Genomic DNA, 20,911 nt, shown 5'->3' on the forward strand with positions numbered 1-20,911 from the left:
CAGAGACGGAGGGACGAGGCAGGCGGGCGAGCGGCCGGGGCTGGCGCAGGGGGCTCGCTCGCGGCCGCGCCGGCCCGGGCCGGCGGGAGAGCCGAGGCCCCGGCGCGGCGGCCGGCGGAGCGGTTCGGGTGCGCGGCGCGCGGCCGGCGTTGGAGGGGAGCCGCGGCGGCAGGGCGGGGGATGCGCGCAGCCTGCATGATGGAGAACATCAGGAATTTCCTGCAGCTGAGGAACACACCAAATACCAGAGCGCCAGGGCGAGCGCGCGGCCCGGGGCGGGGGGGAGCACAGGGCTTTAAATAACCCTCCGGCAAGGCGGGGAGGGCACGGGGCAGCGGGGTTGGGGGGGGGGGGCGTCGCTGCTGGGGGAACAACCTGGCGCTTTGGTGCTTTTTCCATCTGTTTGCCTTTTTTGTTGTTGTTCCCCCCCCTCCCGCTCCCCCCCCCGCCGCCGCCCCGGCTCGCTCGCTGCTGTTTCAAGGCATGTCTCAGCTGGGAGGCTGGCGGAGCCTCGCGGAGCCGCCTCGCGCCCGCAGGCCCCTCGCCGTCCTGCCCCGTCCCCTCCCGAGCGCCGCTTGGCTGCGTTTCGGGGCCGGGCGGCGGGGGTCACGTCGGCGCTCCCCTCCCTCGGCCCGGCTCTGCGGCGGCACGCGGTGGGGGGGTCTGCGAGGCCGGGGCGGCCAGGGGCGAGCGCCGCCGGCCGGAGAGCTGCCCGGCCGAGCCGAGCCCGGAGGCGCGAGGGCGGCGCCCTGCCACCCGTGCGGCGAGTTTGCACGGCGGCGCCGGGGAGCGCTCCCGCTTGCAAGGCTCTGGGCCGCGCGTCCCGGGCCGGGGCCGGGCGCGGACGAGAAAATGCAAAAAAGGCCCCTTTCGCCCGGCGCCTCCCGCGCGCCCGGCAAGCCCTTCCCGGCGCCTCCCCGCGGGCCGAGCCGATCCCATCAGCAGCAAGCGGGGGGCAGAGAGCAGCAGCCGGGGGCGCGGGGACCGCGGCCGGAGGCGCTTTGCCGGGGCCGGCAAGGGGAGCGGGCCGGTGCAAGGCAGCATCCCTGGGGCCGGGCGCCCGAGGGGCCCCAGCGTGGCCCCGGGCCACCCAGGCGGTGACGGTGTCTTGCAGGCGCTGCGGTCGCAGCCTGGGAGCTGCTGGCGGGGACGAGGAGCCCAGAGGCAGCCGGCGGCCCAGCGGGCAGCGCCGGGGGGAGGCTGCACACCGGGAGGGGGCCGCGGGCTGGCTGCCTGCCGGGGAAGGGGAGCGGGCGGCACGGGGAGGGGGGGACCGGCGCGTGCAGCCCCCGGCGCCTCGGCCCCCCTCGCGGCGGTTCGGTCGCCTCTTGCAGCGCGTCGCCCCGTTTCCCCCGCCTCCCCCAAGCAGCCCGCTCTCCTGCCTTGCTGTCCGCGGGTGCGCGGCCCCGGGGCCGGCGCGGCGCGGCGCGGCGCGGGCAGTCGTCTCCCGGCCCTGCTCGGCCAGCCGTGAGACGTCCCTTTGATCGCCGGCCGCAGCCCGGGGGGCTTTCGGGGAGAGGGCAGGGAGCCCTGGGACCAGCTAGTCGACGTCTTTGCAAAGTCCGTGCGATGGGGGGGTCCTTCCCCCCGCGGGGCGATGGGCCCGTGCCCCCCCGCCGTGCCGACAGCAGCCTGCGCCCCAGCCAGGCCCGACGCTTGGGATAAAGGCGCCCGGCGCGCGGGTTGCCCGCGGGGCACGCGGCGCCCCGGTGCGGAGGGGCGAGGGGCGGCGCAGAAGCGCCCCGGCGGGGTTGGCACCCTCGGAGCCTGCTCGCCGCCTGCTCGCGGGCCGCGCGGGACGGGAGGGCTGCGAAAGGCTGCAAGGAGGGAAGGAAGGAGCGGGAAGGAGCTTCCTTTAGCGGCCGGAGGGGACAACGTGCGGTTTTGCCCTGCGGGTTTCCACGCACGCTTGCAAATCTTCCGGGCGAGCGTGCAAATGCGCAGCGCCGGAGCCGGGCGGGAGCAGGTCTGCAGCGGGCGCGCGGGCGCGCGGGCACGCTCCCGGCGGGCGCCCGGCGGCCCAGCAAGCACCAGGCTGCGACGGCTTGGCCCCGGGGCGCCCGGCTGACCGCCTGGCCCCCCGCCGCTGCCGGCCGCCCTGCCTCGGCTTTGCACGGCCCGTAAATGCCGAGCGGGCTTTTGCTGGGGGCCGGGCGGAGGGGAGGGGGTCCGGCGGCAGGCGGAGGTCCGGGGGTGGGGGGGGACCGGCTCGAGCGAGTCTGAACCTGGCATCTGTCGAATGTCACCTTAGCCAGACGGCCTGCGCTTCCCCGTCTCCATACCAACCGTTCTGCTCCAGCCACCTGCGGGGGGGCGGCCGGGGCTCCGCCGCCCTGGCCCCACGTGCCTCGGTTTCCCCTCGCCGCCAGCCCGCGCCCCGGCGGGGGGACACGTGGCATGGTCGCTACCTGGCCCGGCCCCCGCCGCCGCCGCCGCCGCCGAGCCCCGGCGCAGCTGCGGAGCAGGAGGGAGGCCGAGGTTCGCTGCAGCCCAGCCCTCGCCGCGAGGGCCCCTCTCCAAGAGCTCTGCACATTTTCCTGGACTGTCCCTCTTCCCTGCGGCCAGATGTTCGCGCCCGCCTCCCCCCCGGCGGGGTCCGGGCGGGAGCCAGCCCGCTGCGCCGCAGCGCGGCCGCCGCGGCCGCCCGGGGTCCCTCCCGCCCCGCGCCCGGGCGGCCTCCGAGCGCCGGCCCGGGGGGAGCCGGCGGCATCGGCCCCGGCGGGCTCAGCCCTCGCAGCCCCAAACCCGGGCGGCTGCTGCTAGGTGCATGGCGGGGGGTGTTGCGTTGAGGCCCGGTGTTGCAGCTTTGCATTTGGGGTGACGCTGGGGTTTCTCGGGGGACGAGAGCGGCCGGAAGCGGTCCTTGGCCGTTTGCACCTGCCAGCAATAGCGGGGCGGTGGGGAGAGCCGAATTCCCACGCCGCTCCGGGCGACCGTGCCGCGGGCCAGATGGGGACGGGAAGGGGCAGGTGTGCGTGTGCGCGCACGGTGTGCATGCACGCACCGCACGTGCGCGTGCAATGTGGGTGCACCCACCGCACAAGTGCATGCAATGTGAGTGCACGCACCGCACGTGCGCGTGCAATGTGGGTGCACCCACCGCACAAGTGCATGCAATGTGAGTGCACGCACCGCACGTGCGCGTGCAATGTGGGTGCACCCACCGCACAAGTGCATGCAATGTGAGTGCACGCACCACGCGTGCGCGTGCAATGTGGGTGCACACACCGCACAAGTGCATGCAATGTGAGTGCACGCACCACGCGTGCGCGTGCAATGTGGGTGCACCCACCGCACAAGCATGTGCAAAGTGGATGCACGCACCGCGCGTGTGCGTGCAGTGTGGGTGCACCCACCGCACAAGTGCATGCAATGTGAGTGCACGCACCATGCGTGCGCGTGCAATGTGGGTGCACCCACCGCACAAGCATGTGCAAAGTGGATGCACACACCGTGCGTGTGCATGCAATGTGGGTGCACGCACCGTGCGTGTGCATGCAATCTGCATGCACCCACCGCGCGCGCGCATGCGTGCAATGTGGGCGCACCCCCCGCACACGTGCCCGCGCACCGCGCGTGTGCCCGCGCGCGAGGCCGGGCAGGGCGCGCCGTCTCCCCGCCGGGCAGCCAGCAGCCGCCCGCCCGCCGCCGGGCCGCGTGGACGCCGCTCGCTCTCGACGCGGTTTGACTCCGCTCCAGCGGGAACGCCTTTCCCGGCCGCGCGGCCCCCGGCGCGCCTCGGCCAGGCACCGGCGGGCGGCCGGGAGGGGACCGACGCCGTCGCCCTCCCTCTCCTTTTGCAGCCGGGCGAAGCGCCTCCTGCTAGTGTGTAATTTCACCACAGTGCCTAAATGAGGGACAGAAGTAAATTGACCTTTTCACCCGTTTTCCTACCAGGGGGATTATAGCCTGTTTCCTGTTAAATCTCTCCAAGAACTGGTTCCATCCTGCTTCCGAAGGGGGGGGGGGGGGCGTTTGCAGGGAGCCCGCTCCGAGGGGGGCTTGCATTTTCCTTCCCGCATCCCCTCCCTCGCCGCAGCCGCTTTGCCTTCCCAAACCCCGCCGCTCGCCTCCTTCTCCTCCCTTTCCCCCCCCCCCCGCTCCTTTTTGTCCCCCCTTCCCTTTTGGCCCTGCGCCGCCGCCGCCGCTCTCGCTGCCGTTGCAGCCTGCGGGCTCCTCTCGAGCCCGGGGAACGGGGAGGCAACGTGGAAAATTGCTAAGAGGAAGGAGCCGAAGGCGGGAGTGATAAATATTGAAAGGGTGGGATTTCGATGTAGGCTGCAACAGCTGTGCTGGTTACAGTGTCACACTATCTCTCCACAGGTTTACTGACCCATTTCCATTCACACGGCTGCCAGTATCTTAGCAACTGCAACAGTCCCCCAAGAACAGGCATATTGCCTGCTATTAGTGACTGCTGCAACTGTGTCAAGGTTAGCTCTCTCCCTCCAAGCCCCGCGGTGTTTGTTTTGCGCCCAGAGCCGGCACAGGCTGTTCCCTGACGCATCCCCGGGGCGCCCGGCCGGGCCAGCCGGCGTCCCCCGAAAACCGCCCCGGCGCCCCGGCTCGGCCGCCGGCGGGGCTGCGGTCCGGCTCGGGCGCGCTCGGTGCAATGCTCGCCGGCCGGGGCAGCGGGGCGGCTCCGGCGGGACCGCGGCCGAGGGAGGCGCCGTGGCTGTGCCCGCGGCGCTCCCGAGCTCGGAGCCCGTCGCCGGCCCGGGCAGGCTCCGGCGTGCAGCGCCGAGCACCGCAGCGCCCTGCCGCCTTCCTCCCGAGTCGCCGGATAGCCCGAAGCGCGTTGGGTGGTTTGGTTTTTTTTTTTGCCGTTTCCCTCCCCGCTTGGTGCCGTCGGTTATGGGCGTCGAGTCGTTCCCGCCTAGCGGTGTCACGAATGGGGCCGGTCTCAGGCCGGGCCCTCGGTGGGTGGCCCTCGCGGTCGGGCGCAGCGCGGGGACGGGCGCCGGGGAAGCGGAGGTGCGGCAGGAGCCGGCGCGCGCGATGCCGAACCCTCGGGAAGGCTGTCCGCGCCGGGAAGGGAAACTGAGGCACGGCCGCCCTTTAGGCCGGCGGCTGGGCTAGCAAGGGCACCTGCGTGCCCCGCGGGCAGCGCTGCGAGGGGCAGGGGGCCGGTGCCCCCCCGGCAGCGCTGCAGACAGCAGGCTCCACACGAGCACCGCCGCGGGGACGGCTGAGAGGGAAGCCACAAAAATGATTTAAGGGGCTGGCGGGATTGATTTATTAAGAACAATTAAAAGCGCTAAATACGCTTAGCTCAGCCAGACGCCGAGCAGGGAGCCGGGGGTGGGGGGGGGAGACCTGTCTGCTGTATCCGGAGGGTGAGGCTGGCAGCGGCGGGGGGAGACCTGCGTCGCGTAGCGGGAGGGGACAGCGGGGGCACTGGGCTGGGACGGGGCCACTGGGGAAGGAGGGGGGTGCTGGGAGCGGGGGGCTCAGCTGAAGGTGCGGGTCACCGGGGACGTAAAGGGGCCGCAGGTCCCTTTGGCTGGGTTTGCACCCACGGCTGCTTTTGCACCCGCAGCCGGATTTGCACCTGGGGTTGGATGTGCACCCGGGGTTGGATGTGCACCCAGGGTTGGATGTGCACCCGGGGTTGGATGTGCACCCGGGTTGGATGTGCACCCAGGGTTGGATGTGCACCCTCGGTTGGATGTGCACCCAGGGTTGCATTTGCACCCGGGTTGGATGTGCACCCAAAGGCGTGTTTGCACCCGGATGGGAGGTTACGTGGACGGACGGAGGGGGACAGGAGGTCCCCCAGCAGCGCTGAGCCCCTGGGAGCTGGTTAGGGCTGGTGCCAGCTGCTGGGGTGCAACGGTGTCCAGTATGACCAGTAAGCTGGGCTGGGCTGGGATGCTGCTGTCTCAGCCCTGTCCGGCAGTACCACCTTGTGTCCGTCTGTCCGTCCCAGGGAGCTGTACAAAACGCCGAGTAGCCAGCCCGGCTCCGGGCGCTCGCCAGGGCGAGAGCGGGCGGCGTGCGGGGACGGGCGCTCGGGTGCGGGACGCCTCGCCGGTGGGCATCCAGGGCGCGGAGCGCGCGCGCGGGTCCGAGGAGCGCGCGGAGGGTTACGACATGCGCCAACCCACAGGCAGCTCAGGAAATCCCAGCCGAAAACACTCGGAGGCTGGGAGAGTCCCCAGCGTCGCACAGACGCGCGACGTCTTGCGCTTCCTTGGGCACCCGCCGGCATGGGTGGCTGCACGGGAGCCGGGGGCGCTGCAGCCAGCACGCCGCTGGGCTGCGCGCCGCGTCCTCCCGGTCCCCGCGGGGGGACCGCCGGTTGGGGAGCAGCTCCCGCCGCCGGGGCCGGCGCGGCAGCACCTCCATCCCCGGAGTGCCTGCATCCCGGCGCTCGCCTGCATCCCTTTGCCCTCCCTCGCTTGCCCGCGGCGGCGGGTGCTGGGGACCCCGCGCGGCGGGACCGGGGCTCCCGGCCGCAGGAGAGCCCCCCGCTCCGCTCGCCGGCCCCACGAGGCGGTGGGAAAGGTGCCGAACGGGAACAAAAGGTCTGACGGGCGGCTGGCAGGGGCGAGCAGAGCCGGAGGCTTTCTGCTGACCCTGCTGCGGCTCAGCCCCGGCCCCGGCCTCCCCCCGCCGCCCCCCCAGCCGCTCGTGCCGACGTCAGCGTTTCTCTGCAGCTCTCCCAGGTAGAGGAGCCGGGCGGGAGGTGGGAAAGGCAGGGGCTGCTTTTACCCTTACGGCGACGGTTTGGGGACAGGCTCGCGCGGCGCGGGCTGGCAGACGTCGGCGCAGGGGCCGCGGGTCGCCGCGCGCCCTCCCGTGCCGCGGCCCCGCTGCCCTCGCCCGGCAATCGCCCGGCTCTTGTCACCGCCACCCCGGGGGCTGGATCTGGACAGCGGAGGACGAGGCGGGCGGGAGGTCACCGGCGTTTCATCGCTTCGGGAGCGGCTGTCGGGGAAGAGGCGGCGGGGAGGAGAATCGCCGCGCGGGCCGTATCCTGCTCCGGGCCGTATCCTGCTCCGAGCATCCCTATCTGGATCGGGGTGGCTGCGCTGGGATGCTCGGCCTCCGCCTCCCGCCCGGCGTGCACCGGGTGCCCCCGCGCAGCCGCCCGCCGCTGCCGGCCTCCATTGGCATGCACGGGCGTCAGCGGGCCGTAAAGCGGCTCGGTGGCAGGTTTTATCCTGGCGCGCCTCGCAAAGCCAATAAATCGCCTCCTCGGCCGGCGGGGCCCCGGGGACGGCCGCTGCGGTGCGGGAGAGCAGCATCCGTGTCCCCCCCCTACCCCCCCACCCCGGAGCCACGCCGTGTCCCCCCGCAACGCGCGGGTCTGGGGGACGCGTCGGGCTGCGAGCGGGGTCGCGCCGGCCTCCGCCGCGCCGTTCCCAGGCTTGGCTTTTCCCTAGGCGGGGGTGGGTTTGCCCCAGCGGCACATTTGGCCCCTTGAGACCCAAAAAGCCTGAGCAGGAGGGCGAGGGGTGAGGAGGGGACGCCGGGGGCCGTCCTCGCCCCGCTCCCGCCCGCAGATCCTCTCCGCGGGGCTGAGAAAAGGATGCACCGCCCGCAGCGGCAGCAAAGCCCTGTGCCCTGGACCACGGCGGTCCCCGTCCCCGTGCCGGGTGGCCCCCACGTCCCCGGCACTTGCCTCCCGGCCGGATGTCAGGGCAAAGCGGGGCGCGCGCAGGACTCCGGGGCCCCGAGGACGCGGGACCGCGGGAGCGGAGCGGGGAAGAAACGGGGCCGGTGCCCGGCGCCGGCTGCCCGAGGGTTAACGAGAGTTTGCTGCTCCTGCAGACAATTAGTGACATCTTTGCTGACAACGGCACACTGAGCCGCTCCCCCCCCCCCCCCCCCGCCAGCCGCCCGGCAGAGCCAGCCCGGCCGCCCCCGCGCGCCCGGCTCCCCGCCGCCCCGGCCCTCTCCCGGCCGCCTCGCCGCTGCCTCTCCGGCACAATTGCCATTCCGACCGGAGCAGCCGGCTCCCCTCGCTGCCCTCTGACCCGCCGTTGCCGTGGAAACCGCATCCCACGTCGGATTACGGAGCCGGGCTTCGCAGCATCCAACCTCCCGTCCAAAGCGAGGCGCCCGACGGGGCCCGGGCGTCCCCCCCCCGCTCCCCCTCCCGCCGGCCCCCGGGGCTCCCTGCCGGCCCCGCTGCGGGGCTCGGAGCCGGGCCGCCCGAGCGAAGCCCGGCAGCAGGACGCCTGGGCCCCCGCCCCGTCGGCACCCGTGCGAGGCGTCGCGCCGCCGTGCCAGCTCCCCGCCGCGATGTCGTTCCCCCCCCCCCCACCGCCCCCGGGTGCTCCCACCTTCCCCATGGCCAGCGCCCCCCGCCTGCTCGCGCCCCCGGGGTCCCTCCGGCTCCTCCGCGCCCCAGCTGGGATGCTGGAGCCGGGGGTGGGCAGCCCGGACCCCCCCCACCACCACCAGCAGCACCGCCACCGCCGCCACCAGCGCGGGCCGCGCGGGTTCGGGCGCCCGCGCCTCGGGGAAGGGGTGCGCGCGGGGGAGCGAGGAGCCCGTTTTGGGAGCTCTGTGGGCTGGGTTTGTGTCTCAGCATCTCTCCCCGCCACCCGGGGAGGTAGGAGCTGAATTAATCGCGATCAATTAGTGCTGCTTGCAGTCACCGGCTTCCTCCCTGCACCAGCTTTGTGCCGTGGCGCTGAGCAAAGGGGGGCGTCGGGGGTGCGGGGGCTCAGCAGCACCCGCGCCCCACGCCGGGGAGCCGCGGCCCCTGCGCCCCTCGCACGGGCACCCTCGCCGGGCGGCCCCCCTCCCTGCCGCGCGTGGGCACCCGGCGGCCCCCGGGGCCGCAGCCAGCCGCGAAGCAGCTTTGGAAAACGGCCATGCTGTGAAATTTGGAGGGGGCGACGATGCAGGGACCGGCGAGGGGGCCGAGGACACGCTCGTGCTGCAAAAACCCTTAGCGGAGCTGCCCGCCCAGCCCGCTTTCCGCCGCTCGCCGGGGCCGGAGCGGGGCGGCGGGGGTCCCGGGCGCCTCTGGCTTGCAGTATACTGCAGCGGCCGCCCTGCAATCTGCATCCGAATGAGTTTCCACCTTCCTTCCCCCGCAACGTGCTGCCCTGGGCTACAGCTAATCTATTGTGCGCTGGGCTGCAGCCAGCGCGAGCTGCAATACAGTAAATCCTTCTGCAGTATCCTGCAAGGGGGGACCGAGCCGCAGCCGCGCGCCTCCTGGCAGACAAAGCCGGGGGGCCCCCGGCAGCGCCCGGCGCCGGTGGCCGATCCCCGGGGACGCCGGAGCCCCGGGATGCCGGCGGGTGACGGGAGGGCGGCAGGGACACGGGGCGGCCGCAGCGGCGCGTTGCTGCTGGCGCCGGGCGAGTTCGGCCCCGAAGAGGCTCCCGAGTCGGGAAGTTCCCGAGGGACTTTTCGAGGGAGTTTTGCCAGCGCCGGAGCCTGCTCCCCGCTCTCCCCCAAAGCCCGCGGCCGGGATGGCCTCCCCCCTCCCCGGGCGCGCCGCGGGGCTTCGTGCTTGTGGCCTCTCCCGGCGCAGGGCGCCAACCTGCTCCGCGCCTCGGTTTCCCTCGCCGCCCGAGGCCCGCCAGGCTGCTGGTCCTCCTGCCAGCGGGCTGCGGTGCGCGTGCACACCGCGGCCCTCGCTGAGGGTTTTTGCTTGGATGCTGTTGCTATTATTACTATTAGTATTATTATTATTTGGCTGTTGGTGGGGCTCTGCCGGACCCGTCTTGGGAGAGCGAGGCATCCTTCAAAGGGAAGGCGCTCTGTCACCGCCCCACGGCAGCTGCGTTCTCCTCAATTAGAAGAGGTAATGAAGCAATTTATGGGCATCTACAAAGTGATGTGTGAGTGACAGGCTGCGTACGATCCGCGCCGGGGCTCTGCCGGCAAGTTGCCTTCTTCCACTGTTAATGGAAAGCTCCCCAGCGGAAGAGGAAAAAAACAAAAACCAAAAAAACCCCCCGTTTGCATAGGGCTATGCGATGTAAAGCTCATAATCGCGACCCCGGGGACGCTGCGGGTCGCCCTCCAGCCTCGCGTGGGGGCCGGCAGAGCCGGGCGCCCTCGTGCCACCGTCCCTTCTCGGGCCGCCGGGGACGCGGCCGTAACCGGAGCCGGGAGGGCAGCTGGGGGGGAGCGGAGCGGGGGGCCGGGGACAGGCCAGGACGCCTGGGTCCCCTGGGAGTGTTGGCCGGAGGCTGCCGTTTGCATGCGAGCCCGGGGGCTGCCGGGCACGGGCGCGGGCGAGCGCTCGACCTTCTCCCGGCCTCGGTTTCCCCGCAGAGATACGTGCCGGGGCCGCGCGTTGCCGGCGCCGCGGAGCGCTGCCCGCTCGCCGGGCCGAGGGCAGGCGCCGGGAAGCGCGAAGCGGCATTTCCCTTCCCTTCGCACCTCCCCGCCGCGGTGCGGCGCGTCCAGCGCTCTGCGGGCATCTCTGACTTTTCGGGGACGAGGCGGGTTAGTTGTGGGGCCTCCCGAACGGTGGCGAGCAGGATGCTTGAATTGCGTTTCAGGGTCACCTGCTCCGGTGGCAGCAAAAAGCAGCGTACCCTCTGGCAGCAGCGATGCGCTGAGATTTATGGGCGGCCGGGCTCGGGGAGCTGCGAAAGGCCTCCCGCTTCCGGCGTGTCGCCCGCCGCAGGGGCCGGGAGCGGCGGCTCGGTGGCGGCCGGGTCGGGGGGCCGGGGGGGGGCCGGTCGGGCGCTGCCTGGGGGATGCAGGAGCAGGGCTGCGGCTGTGCACGTCGGCACCCGGAGCGGGTGTGCGCGGGGTGTGCGGCCCCGCATCGCTGCGTGGAGGTGCGTGCGGGTGCACCCCGGGGGCTGCCCCGCCGCCCCCCCCCCCCACCGTACCCCAACCCGCCTGGGCTTTGGCAGCGGCCCCCGGTGACTCCCCCCCCCCCCCAGGCTCGGCCCCGGCCCTGGCCCTGCACCGCCGCATCTCCCAGGAAACAGGAGCCCCAGCCAGGAGTTTCCGCTCAACTAATACGTGCCTCCGAAAAAGAGTTGGGGGGGGGGAGAAAAAGAAAAAGAAAAAACCACCCTGACACCAGCTTGGTCGTAAATCCTGCCCGGCCGATTCTGCCTTTCTTGTCTAGCCAGTTTCTAAAATTGGCCAAGGGAGGCAACTGGCTGTCGTCCCCCTGCCCGGCCCCGATCTGCCGGGGGGCTGCGGTGCACCCGCGCGCCGCCGGCACCCCAGGGCTGCGGGGGCACCGCCGGCGGCTCGGCTCGGCTCGGCTCGGCCGCGCACCCGGCCCGGCGGCGGGAGCTGCCCGCGCGGCTCGCTGCCCCGCTCCTGCTCGGCCGCTGCGCTGCGCCCCGCCGGGGCCGGGGGCCGGCGGACCCCTCGGCAGCGCCCCGGGCCGGCGCCGGGGGAGCATCGCCTGCGCAGAGCTAGACCTCGGGACGGGCACGCGTCCATCTGGCGCCTTCCAAATGTTACTGGCCTCGCGGTGTCCCGGCCCCGCTCGGCGTTAACCCGCGGCGCCCCGGCGCCCTGCGCGCCGCTGCCGGCGGGCCCCCCCCACTCCGGCCGCCCGCCGCAGCCGGGGTGCGGAGCCGCCGAGCGAGCCGCGGCGGCCGCAGCCCCCCCTCCCCGGGCTTTGCTCCGCGCCGGGGCGGCCGCGGGTGTTGCGTGACCCGGCGCTGGGCAGGGACGCACCGGAGCCGTGACTCATGCTGCGGCTACAGGCGGGAGCGGGGAGAAGAGGGGGGCTGCGGCCGTCTGCGTGGCCTCGGGCCTGCTGGGGGGGGGGGGCGCAGCGTGGCACGGGGGCACGCCGGCGACACAGCCCGCAAAGCGCCCGCCGCCGCGGTGCCGGGAAGCAGCACCCGGCCGGCGGCGGGCGCGCGATGCAACCCCCACCCCGTCCCCGCGTCCCCCCCCCCTGCACCCTGGCACCCCAGCGTCGCGCCCCGGGGGGCCAGGGCCACGGAGGGGGCCCGGCCGGCTGCTCGCCTGCCGCTCGGCGCAGCGGGGCGGGGGAACAAAGCTGGCACCGAGGGAAGCGGCTAAATTTAGCCCGTTTCCCTGCTAGCTCTGAACCGCGGCTCTCCGCTCCAGCCGGCCGAGGTGCCGCTGTCTCTGCAGTCCATCTGTCGCCCGATTTCACAGCCCCACCTCCCCGGCCCCCCCCCCCCCGCCGCTGGCCCCCAGCCCGGGCAGGGGGGCGGCACGGGGGCCGGAGACCCCTCGCGGGGCCAGGCAGGGTGTTGGCAGAGGGTCCGGGTGGGAGAGGGGGGCTGCGTCCTCCCTAGCTGCCTCCGCCGGGGCTGGGAAGGATCTGGCCGTCCAGGGGAGCATCGCCCTCCCGGGGTGCCCCCGGGGCAGCTGCTGCCCCCCGGGCCTGTAACTCGGGGAGAGGGTTTCTTGCAGGGCAGATGGTCCTTGCAGAGGAGATGGTCCTGGCGGTGGGAGATGTTTTCCTGCAGGGGAAATGTTTTCTTGCTGGGGAGATGGTCCTTGCAGAGGAGATGGTCCTTGCAGTGGGAAGTGTTTTCTTGCAAGAGAGATGGTTCTTGCAGTAGGAGATGGTTCTTGCAGTAGGAGATGGTTATTTCAGTGGGAGATGTTTTCTTGCAGGGGAGATGGTTCTTGCAGGAGAGATGTTTTCTTGCAGGGGAAATGGGTTTTTGCAGGCAGAAATGGTTCTTTCAGGGCGAGATGGTTTCTTGCAGCAGTGAGCGGGGGCTGGCTGGCCATGCCCCATCGCAGCCCCCTTGAGGGCACCGGGGCAGAAGGCTGAAGCCAGCAAGGGTCCCGTTGGCTCTCGGCCCAGCAGGGCTGGAGGGTGCCGCTGACCGCAGTTCATAGCTGGCAGAGGATGGCAGGCCAGCGCCCTGACGCCCGCAGCGCGCTTGGGGCCAGGCCCAAGAGGAGGGCTGTGTCCTGGCTCGGCGTCGTCCCGGCAGCGTGGGTCGGGAGGCACAGGCATCCTGGGGGCCGGGATTTCAGAGACGTTTTGGAGATGAGTTTCCAACAGTGCCCAGCCGCAGAGGTGGGTAGCTAGGGGTGAGGCCAAAAGCTGCAGGCGCCCGGTGCTCATCGCTCCCAGCGTCTGGGCACGGTGCCCCCCGGTGCCCGGCCAGGTGCCTGAGCCTGCCGCAGGGAGGTGGCACCCAGGGGTGCTCCCTGCCCTTGGAAAGGCGTCTCCCATCACCAGCGCTCCCTCCAGGCCACATCTGCCAGGTGCGTCTGCCCCACGGGGCACTGGCCAGGCCCTTCGCAGAGGTGCCGTTTCAGTCCCCGTGCCATATTGGGGGAAGCGTCCCCCTGCCAGCTCCCACTGCTTGGGGGGAACCCAAAAAATCTCTGCTCTGGCGACCTAGGGCCCTTCAACGGGAACCGGCAGCCGAGCAGCTCGGCTGGACCCGTTACCTAAGATGAAACGCACGCACCATCTGCTCTGTCTCCTAATTACGGCCGCAGCAAAGGGAGCGAGGCGGCGGCGAGAGGTGACGATGGATGGGTTGGAGCAGCGACGGGAGCGGGGCAACAACTGAAGAAAGGGTCAAAGCTGCCTGGAAGCACCCGCAAAGCCCTGGCGCCCTCGTGCCCTCGCCCCCAGGCTTCCGTGTCTCCTACCCTGGCCCCAAGCCCTGGCCGCATCCAAGTGCTCGGGGGGTTCCCTAAGCCTGGAGCTGTTTTCACCAGGTGGCACCAGGGCAGGGGGGTTTCTAGGTGGCAAACGGGATCCCCAAGTGCTCCACGGAGACATCCCGGAGCCCCCGGCGCTGGCGTCCGCTCGTTCCCGGTGCCGCCCCAGCAGCGCCCGCGGTGGCAGGGGCACAGGACCGGGGCGGCCCCTGGGCTGGGACAGAGCCGAGGGGTGGCAGAGACGGGGGCAAAGCGCCGAGCAGCCGAAGCAGAGGGAGATGGAAACCAGGGTGGCGGGCCGAGGCCGGGCGCCGAGCGGGGCTGAAGAGCTGCAGGGAGGAAGAGGAGGGGCCGGGGCCAGGCGGGAGCCAGTTGCAAACGGGGCCGCGTGCGGAGCGAGGAAGGTGATGGACGTTGGACGCGCTCAAGAACTAAATTCGGCCTTTGTGCGGCCGCCGGCTTGTTCCACGCGTGTGATGAGCGCTCCGGGCACAGGGCAGCGTTCGCGTCCCAGCCCGGCTGCGGGACCGAGCACCCCCAGGGCCGCACTGACCCCGCTTCGCCCTGTGCTGTAACCCCGAGCCCGGTTCACGGCACTTGGTTGAGGCTGGATTTTCCCAGGACAACCCCAGGGTCGCTCCATCCCAGCCCCTGGCTCTGGTCCCTACCGGACCCCTCGGGCGTGGGGACCCTTTGTGCCGTCCCCTCCGCTCCCCGTGGGCGCCGTGGCGTGGTCCCAGGGCCCGCGAGGGCTGCCCTGAGCTCCCGGGGACAAGGACCCGCGGTGGAGGGGCTCACGCGGCCCCCAGCGCCGGCACGTTCCCGCGCCCCGGCAGGGAGCACCCGGGCTGCGGGGCGGCCGAGGGTGGGGGGCCGGGTGGTGGGGCGAGGTGGACGGGGTGGGGGGTCTGCCAGCCTGACCCCCCCGCGCAGTGCAGGGAGGAGCCGGCCACGGAGGGGGGGCCGGGGAACACGGAAACCCTGGGCAAGCGCCTGCCAGGAAGCTGTCACTGGAGGGGATTTTCCACTGGTGTCAGCAGGCGCGGGCCGGGCTCGGCGGGGGGCGGCAGGGCGGGGGGCCGGGGCAGCAGCGCCGGGGGGGGGGGGGGGATGGGGCGCAGAGGGGACAGCGGAGACGGGGGGAGGAGCGTGGGAGCGGGATGCACACCGCCGCCGTGCCCGCGTGTGCAAGGCAGAGGCACCCGCAGGGGTGTGCGTGCCGGCAGGCAAGGGGGGCACCCTCCGCGGGGAGCCCAGGCACGGGGGGGGCCACGCGTGTGCGAGGAGGAGACACCTCCGGTGCCCCCGGCCGCGTGTGCATGTGCGTGTGCGAGGAGGAGACGCCCCCGGCGCCCCCAGCTGCGTGTGCACGCGTGTGCGAGGAGGAGACGCCCCCGGCGCCCCCGGCTGCGTGTGCAAGGGGCAGAGGCACCTCCACCATGCCTCGAGCATGTGCTTGTGCGTGCACATGCGGTGCAAGGGAGACGCAAATCTGTGTCCCCAGGCATCCCCAGATGTGTGCGTGCACGCGTGCAACAGGGAGCAACACCTCCACGGTGCCCGAAAGGCACGCGTGCACACGTGCAATGGGGAGTGACACCTCCACGGTGGCTGAAATGCACGCGTGCACACGTGCAATGGGGAGTGACACCTCCACGGTGCCCGAAATGCACGCGTGCACACGTGCAATGGGGAGTGACACCTCCACGGTGGCTGAAATGCACGCGTGCACACGTGCAATGGGGAGTGACACCTCCACGGTGCCCGAAATGCACGCGTGCACACGTGCAATGGGGAGTGACACCTCCACGGTGGCTGAAATGCACGCGTGCACACGTGCAATGGGGAGTGACACCTCCACGGTGCCCGAAATGCATGCGTGCATGCATGCGATGGGGAGCGACACCCCCCCGGCGCGCCCCGCCGGGTGTGCACAGGCATGGGCGTGCGAGGCACCGGCGCGGCGGGCGCGCACAGGCAGCACAGACGTGACGGGGCCGTCCAGAGACCCCATGACACGCGTGTGCGGCGTTGCGGGGCGCCCCGGCGGCGGCGCGGGGGCCGGGGCAGCGGGGCAGGCGGCAGCCAGCCGGCGCGTCCCCGTCTGGGTGGCGCCCGCGTCCCCGCCGCCTGGCTCTCTCGCCGTGGCATCTCCGGCCGCACCCCGACGCCTGGGTGGCCTCGGAGCCGGGCACCAAACCAGCTCCGCGTCCCGCGGGGCCGTCCCTTGCCCGCCTCGGTGCCAAGCGAGCCCTGGCGGGGAGGGCGCCGGCGGGGGGACGACACGGGGCTGGAAGACCCCCTGCGGGCTCACGGTGCCGGGGTGCAACCCCGCGGCACGGGGTGGCCCTGCCACCCACGCGCTGGCCCCGGGGGACCGGCCCTGCCGTGGGGGGGCCGGGGGCGGCGGGGGGAGGCCGCCTGCTGCCTCGGCAAAGCCGGGAACTGTTAAACTAATGCAAGATGTTGCAGGAGCAGGATTAAGGCCGGGCCGGGGCGGTGGCGAGCGCAGGTAGTCGGTTCGGTCCCGTCCCCCCCCCGGCGCGGGCGTTGGATTGCTGCGCGGCGAGTCGGCGCTCGTCGGGGGCCGCGAGGCTCCGGGGGTCGGGGCGGGCCGGGGGGGCGAGGTGACCGCCTTCCTCCTCCCCCTCGTCCTCCTCCTCCTCCTCCCCCCCCTCCGCCTCCTCCCCGGCTGCCCCCCGCCCCGCGGCGCCCCGCTCGCTCTCCCTCTCTCCATCCCCTCTCTCGCGTGTGGTCTCCGCTGGTGTTTTGTAACCAGCGAGGGGAAAAAAAAAAGAAAAAAAAAAGGGAAAAAAAAAAAAAAAAGGCCCGAGAAGGCCCTGCCCCTGGCTAGCAACCCAGGAATGGCGGAGTCCGGAGCGCCTAATGCGAAACATGTGGCAGCCGCCCGGGGCTGAGCGGAGGAGGTGAAAGTGAGCGGCGGCGCAGCGAGCATCCCGGCCGCTCGGCCCCGCGCGGGGCCGGCTGTCGGCGGGGGGACGCCGGCCGAGCCCGTCCCCGTCCCCGCCGCCGCGCGTCCTCGAGGCGCCGACGGCGCACCTGGCACGCGCCCGCCCTGGCCGTCCCTTCGCACCGGCGCCCGCCGCGGGTCCCGGCAGCCTTGGGGTGCCGCCGGGGGCCTGGCTGGCACCCGCGGGTGCAGCCCCTGCGCCGGCCCCGTCTCCGCCGTCGAGGCGGGCGCAGCGGGCGCCCCGGGGTCCCGGTGCCGGCGGCTCTCCTGGAAAGGCTCCCGGTTGCTTCCTTCCTGCCTGACTCCCCTCCAGCGGCTCTCGGCTCCGGGCGCGTTAGCAGCTTCAGCAGAGACGAGACCCGTCTTCCGAGCACATATTTTCCTGCTGCACGTTGCCCTCGGTGTAACTCTACACCGCGGCGGCGGCGGCTCCGCGCCGGGCGGCGGGAGAGGTGCCTGGGCGGCCGCGCCAGCGCCCAGCCCCAGCCCCAGCCCGGCGAGGCGGGAGGGGGCTGGGGCGGACCGACAGGTTTGAGGTCTCCTTCCCTGCCTTGCTGATAAGTTGTCACGCTGCTCCAGACGCCAGGAGCAGCCTGGACCACACCGCGCGGTGTGCGTGCGTGCGTGCGTGCGTGCGGGTGTGCGCGCGCGCTGGCGGAGGGAGCGCGCAGGCAGAGCTTCGCACGCGGCTCGGCGGCAAAACCAACCAGGCACCCCGGCACGGGCGGACCGCAGATCCCCGTGCACACATGCACGCACAAGCGAATGCACACCCGTGTGCCCATGCGCACATGTGCACGTGCACACATGCACAAACGAATGCACACCCGTGTGCCCGTGCGCACATGTGCACGTGCACACACGCACAAGCGAATGCACACCCATGTGCACGTGCACACACACACACAAGTGAATGCATGCCCGTGTGCCCGTGCACACATGTGCACGTGCACACACACACACGTGAATGCACACGCACACAAACACACAGATAGACACACATATGCACACACATGCACACACATGCACGTGGACACACACACACACACGTGAATGCATGCCCATGTGCCCATGCGCACATGTGCATGTGCACACACAGACACACACACAGGCACATGCACACACACACGTAGACACACATATGCACACACATGCGCACACACGCACATGCACACACACACATAGACACACATATACATACACATGCGCACACATGCACGTGCATACACACACACGTGCACATGCACACACACATACACACACACACATGCATGTGCGCACACACACGCACATGCAGAAGTGAATGCACGCCCACATGCCCATGCGCACATGTGCATACACACATACACACGCAGCACGCACACACATGCACACACACAGGCACACGCACACACACGAACGCACACACACGCACACGCAGCATGGCAGGGGACCGCCGTGGCTCGGGCGCCTGGCAGAGCCGCCCCAAGGCTGGAGGCAGCCTGGGGCGCAGGGAGCGGAGGGGTGTCCTGCCCCCTGCAAGACGCCACCCCCTCGCCAGGGCAGCCCTGCAGCAGGGTGCAGCCGGGGGGGCCGGCGGAGGGTGGCCACGTCCCCGGCGGGGGGCAGGAGGGACCGCAGCCCCCCCGGGCGTCCCCCCATCGCAGGCCGAGGTGGAGCCGGCGGGCACGTGGGGGCGGGCGGGCGGCCGGGAGGGGGGTCCGCGCCCCGCCGCGCGGCTGCCGGCGCCTGACGCGCGGGGGGGTCTCTGTGCTTCCTCGGGCAGATGGGAGCTCGGTCGCCTGCCAGCCCGTCGGACTGGAGAACGGTGCCAGCCCGCCAGCCGAGTGGTCCCCGCGCGCCCCGGGCTCCGGCCCCCGCCAGCCCCGCAGCGACGGCGACGGCGCCCAGAGGAGCTCCCAAGTGAACCTGCACTGCAAGCGCTCGCGGCCCAGGTACGGCCCCGGGCCCCCCGCTCCGCCCCGCGGGGAGGTGGCAGCGCCCGGGGGCGTCCCCGCCGCTCGGCCGTGGGGCGCCGGCAGGAGGGCTGTGCCCAGGGGCGGCCCCCGCGGGCGCAGGACCCCCGGGGCGCCCGACGGCAGAGCTCCGGCTGGCGCCGGAGCTCACGGCTGCTGCCGTCACCCGCGCCGGCGCTGAGCCCCGGGAAACACGCTCCAGCTGCGGCGGGTGCTGGACCGCGTTGGGGTGCCAGGCCCTGGGTACCGCGTTGGGGTGCCTGGGCCGTGCGCCCCGCGCAGACCTCGGTTGCACCCGCTCGGTGCCGCCCTTCCAGAGAGGGGAAACTGAGGCAGGAGGGGTGACGTGGAGCCGCTCCGGAAATGGGAAGGGGGGGGAAGGACACCCCGCCGGGGGCTCCCAGCGGCGGGCAGCGCGGCCTGGCGCCTTTGATCGCCGCGGGCGCCGGGGCCGTTCCCAGGGATGCGACCCGACCCGGCGGGCTCCACATCTGGCCGGGCGTTGCCTGGCGACGGCAGCTGTGCGCGCGGGGGGGAGGGGGGGGACGGGAGGGGGGGCAGCATGGCCGGGCGCCCGGGCAGGGTGGGGTGGGGAAGGAAGCGAGGCCGGGCGCGGGGCAGCTCCGGGCCGGCGCGGGGGGCGGCCGGTCCCGGGGGTGGGAACGGCACCCGGCGGTGCCCGGCGAGTCCTGCCAAAGAGCTGAGGTCACTTCCTCCAAACGGCGACTTTCCATGAGCCGCGGCCGCGCTGGGAGGGCCGGGAGACGGGGCGGCCGGCTGCGCCGGGGGCCGTGGCCCCCCCCCCCGTGTCCCCTGCCTGGATTTGGGGGTGTGCCTGGGATCTCCGCTGCCCTCGTGCCGTCCCCACCGGCACGCGGTGCCGCACCGCTCCCGGGACCCCTGGCAGATGCCCGCGGCTCTGGTGCGGCCCCCCTCCTGCATGCACGGAGGGGGACATGGAGGGGGGCACACGGAGGGGGGGGGACATGGGGGTCCCCCGCTGCGGCGTGCCCATCGTGGGAAAAAACCCCTCTAGGCATTGAGGTTCCCGCGGTCGGGGTGACCCCCGGGAGCCCCCCGCTGCACCCTGCGGCCCGGGAGGGGGTGACGACGGGGGGCGGACGCGAGGGGCCGGGGACCCGCCGCCCCCCGCGCAGCCCCCTTGCTGCGGCCGGCGGAGGCAGAGCCAGGCGGTGCCCGGCGGCGGGACGCGGCCCCTCTCCGTGCCCGGGGCCGGGCGGGGGGGGGGGCTGCACGCAGCTGCCCGTCTCTCCCACCAACAAAGAATTTCTTTCTCTGCTTTCTCCGTCCTTCCGTCCTCGTCCCGTCCCCGCGGCCCGGCCGGGGACACCGAAACCCGCCCGGCCCCGCCGTCCCGCCAGGTGTTTTCGGCAGCGGTGCGGAGGGGCCCGGTGGTCCCGCGCCGCCCCCCCGCCCCAACCCCCCGGGGAAGGGCCAGGCAGGCGGCGAGCGGGGTGCGAGGCCGAGCCGGCGGCGCGGGCCAGGCCGCGGTGGCCCGCGGTGGCCCGCGGTGGCATGGGACAGTCCGGCACGGTCCGGTCTGGCGGAGGCGGGCGGGCGGGCTGCGCGGCTCGCAGGGGACACCTAGCGGCAACGCGACCGCAGAGCCCCCCGGCCGCGGCGGGCGGTCCGGCGCCGGACACCCCGCCGATGGGCACGCCACCTCGGCCGCCCGCGCCGGGGGGACGCGGGACCCCGAGCCGGGGGTGGCCGCGGGGAGCGGGGTGCAGAGCGGGGCCGAGGTGGCCGCTCGCAGAGCCGGGGGCGCGTTTCGGGCGCGCAAGACCCGCCGCGAGCGGCCGGGCGTCTCCCGGGCCCACGTCTGCCCTTCGAGGTGTAATCCAAACAGCCCTTGTCACCGAAGGGAAGGGCAAACTTGTGCCCCTCTGTCCCCCAGATCGGAGGCCGCCGCCGTGTGAGCGCGGGCAGCCTCCCCCAGCCGCTTCCCCACTTGCAGCCCTGACGCCGGGGTGAGGGGCAGACGCAGCCCTCTCGGCCACGCGAGCCGGGAGCGCCCCGGGGAGGTGCAGGGCAGACCAGCCCCTCGGGGGAAGCGAGGTGGGATGTGCGGAGGGGCCGGCGACGGCGGGCGGGCGCAGCGGGCGGGCGCCCCAGCACCCTGGCTCGGCGCTAACCCTCCGCACCCCTTCCTTTGCAGAGAGCTCAAGTGCAATAGCAGGAGCAGCAGCAAAGCCGAGGGTAAGTTGCAGGCTGCCCGGGCGCCGGGCGAGCCGGGGGCTGGCACGGGCGGTCCCGCTGCCGGGAGGGCGTCCGGCTCACCCGGAGCAGGGCCAGACCCTGCTGCGGGGGCGAGGACGGGGCAGCGGACAGCAGGGGCGTGTTGCAGCGACGCCAGCCAGGTCCCCGTTGGTGATGGGTGGCGAACGGGGGGACGAGTGGC

At 72.8% G+C, this 20,911-nt stretch overlaps 1 protein-coding gene across 4 annotated transcripts in view; it reads left to right on the forward strand.

The window, feature by feature from the left end:
- Positions 1 to 20,911, forward strand: part of AHDC1 (AT-hook DNA binding motif containing 1) — a 51,826-nt gene that overhangs the window by 21,533 nt on the left and 9,382 nt on the right. For all 4 annotated transcript variants that reach the window (XM_068917502.1, XM_068917501.1, XM_068917503.1 and 1 more), the window contains 2 exons: positions 18,300 to 18,468; positions 20,669 to 20,709. Coding sequence is in view for 2 of the 4 variants with exons in the window: in XM_068917501.1 (XP_068773602.1) it covers positions 18,300 to 18,468; positions 20,669 to 20,709 (210 nt within the window). In the remaining 2 variants the exon portion in view is untranslated. The remainder of the gene's footprint in view (positions 1 to 18,299; positions 18,469 to 20,668; positions 20,710 to 20,911) is intronic.

The sequence above is a fragment of the Struthio camelus genome, chromosome 23 (assembly GCF_040807025.1).
Source record: "Struthio camelus isolate bStrCam1 chromosome 23, bStrCam1.hap1, whole genome shotgun sequence".
In the NCBI taxonomy this organism is placed as follows: Eukaryota; Metazoa; Chordata; class Aves; order Struthioniformes; family Struthionidae; genus Struthio; species Struthio camelus.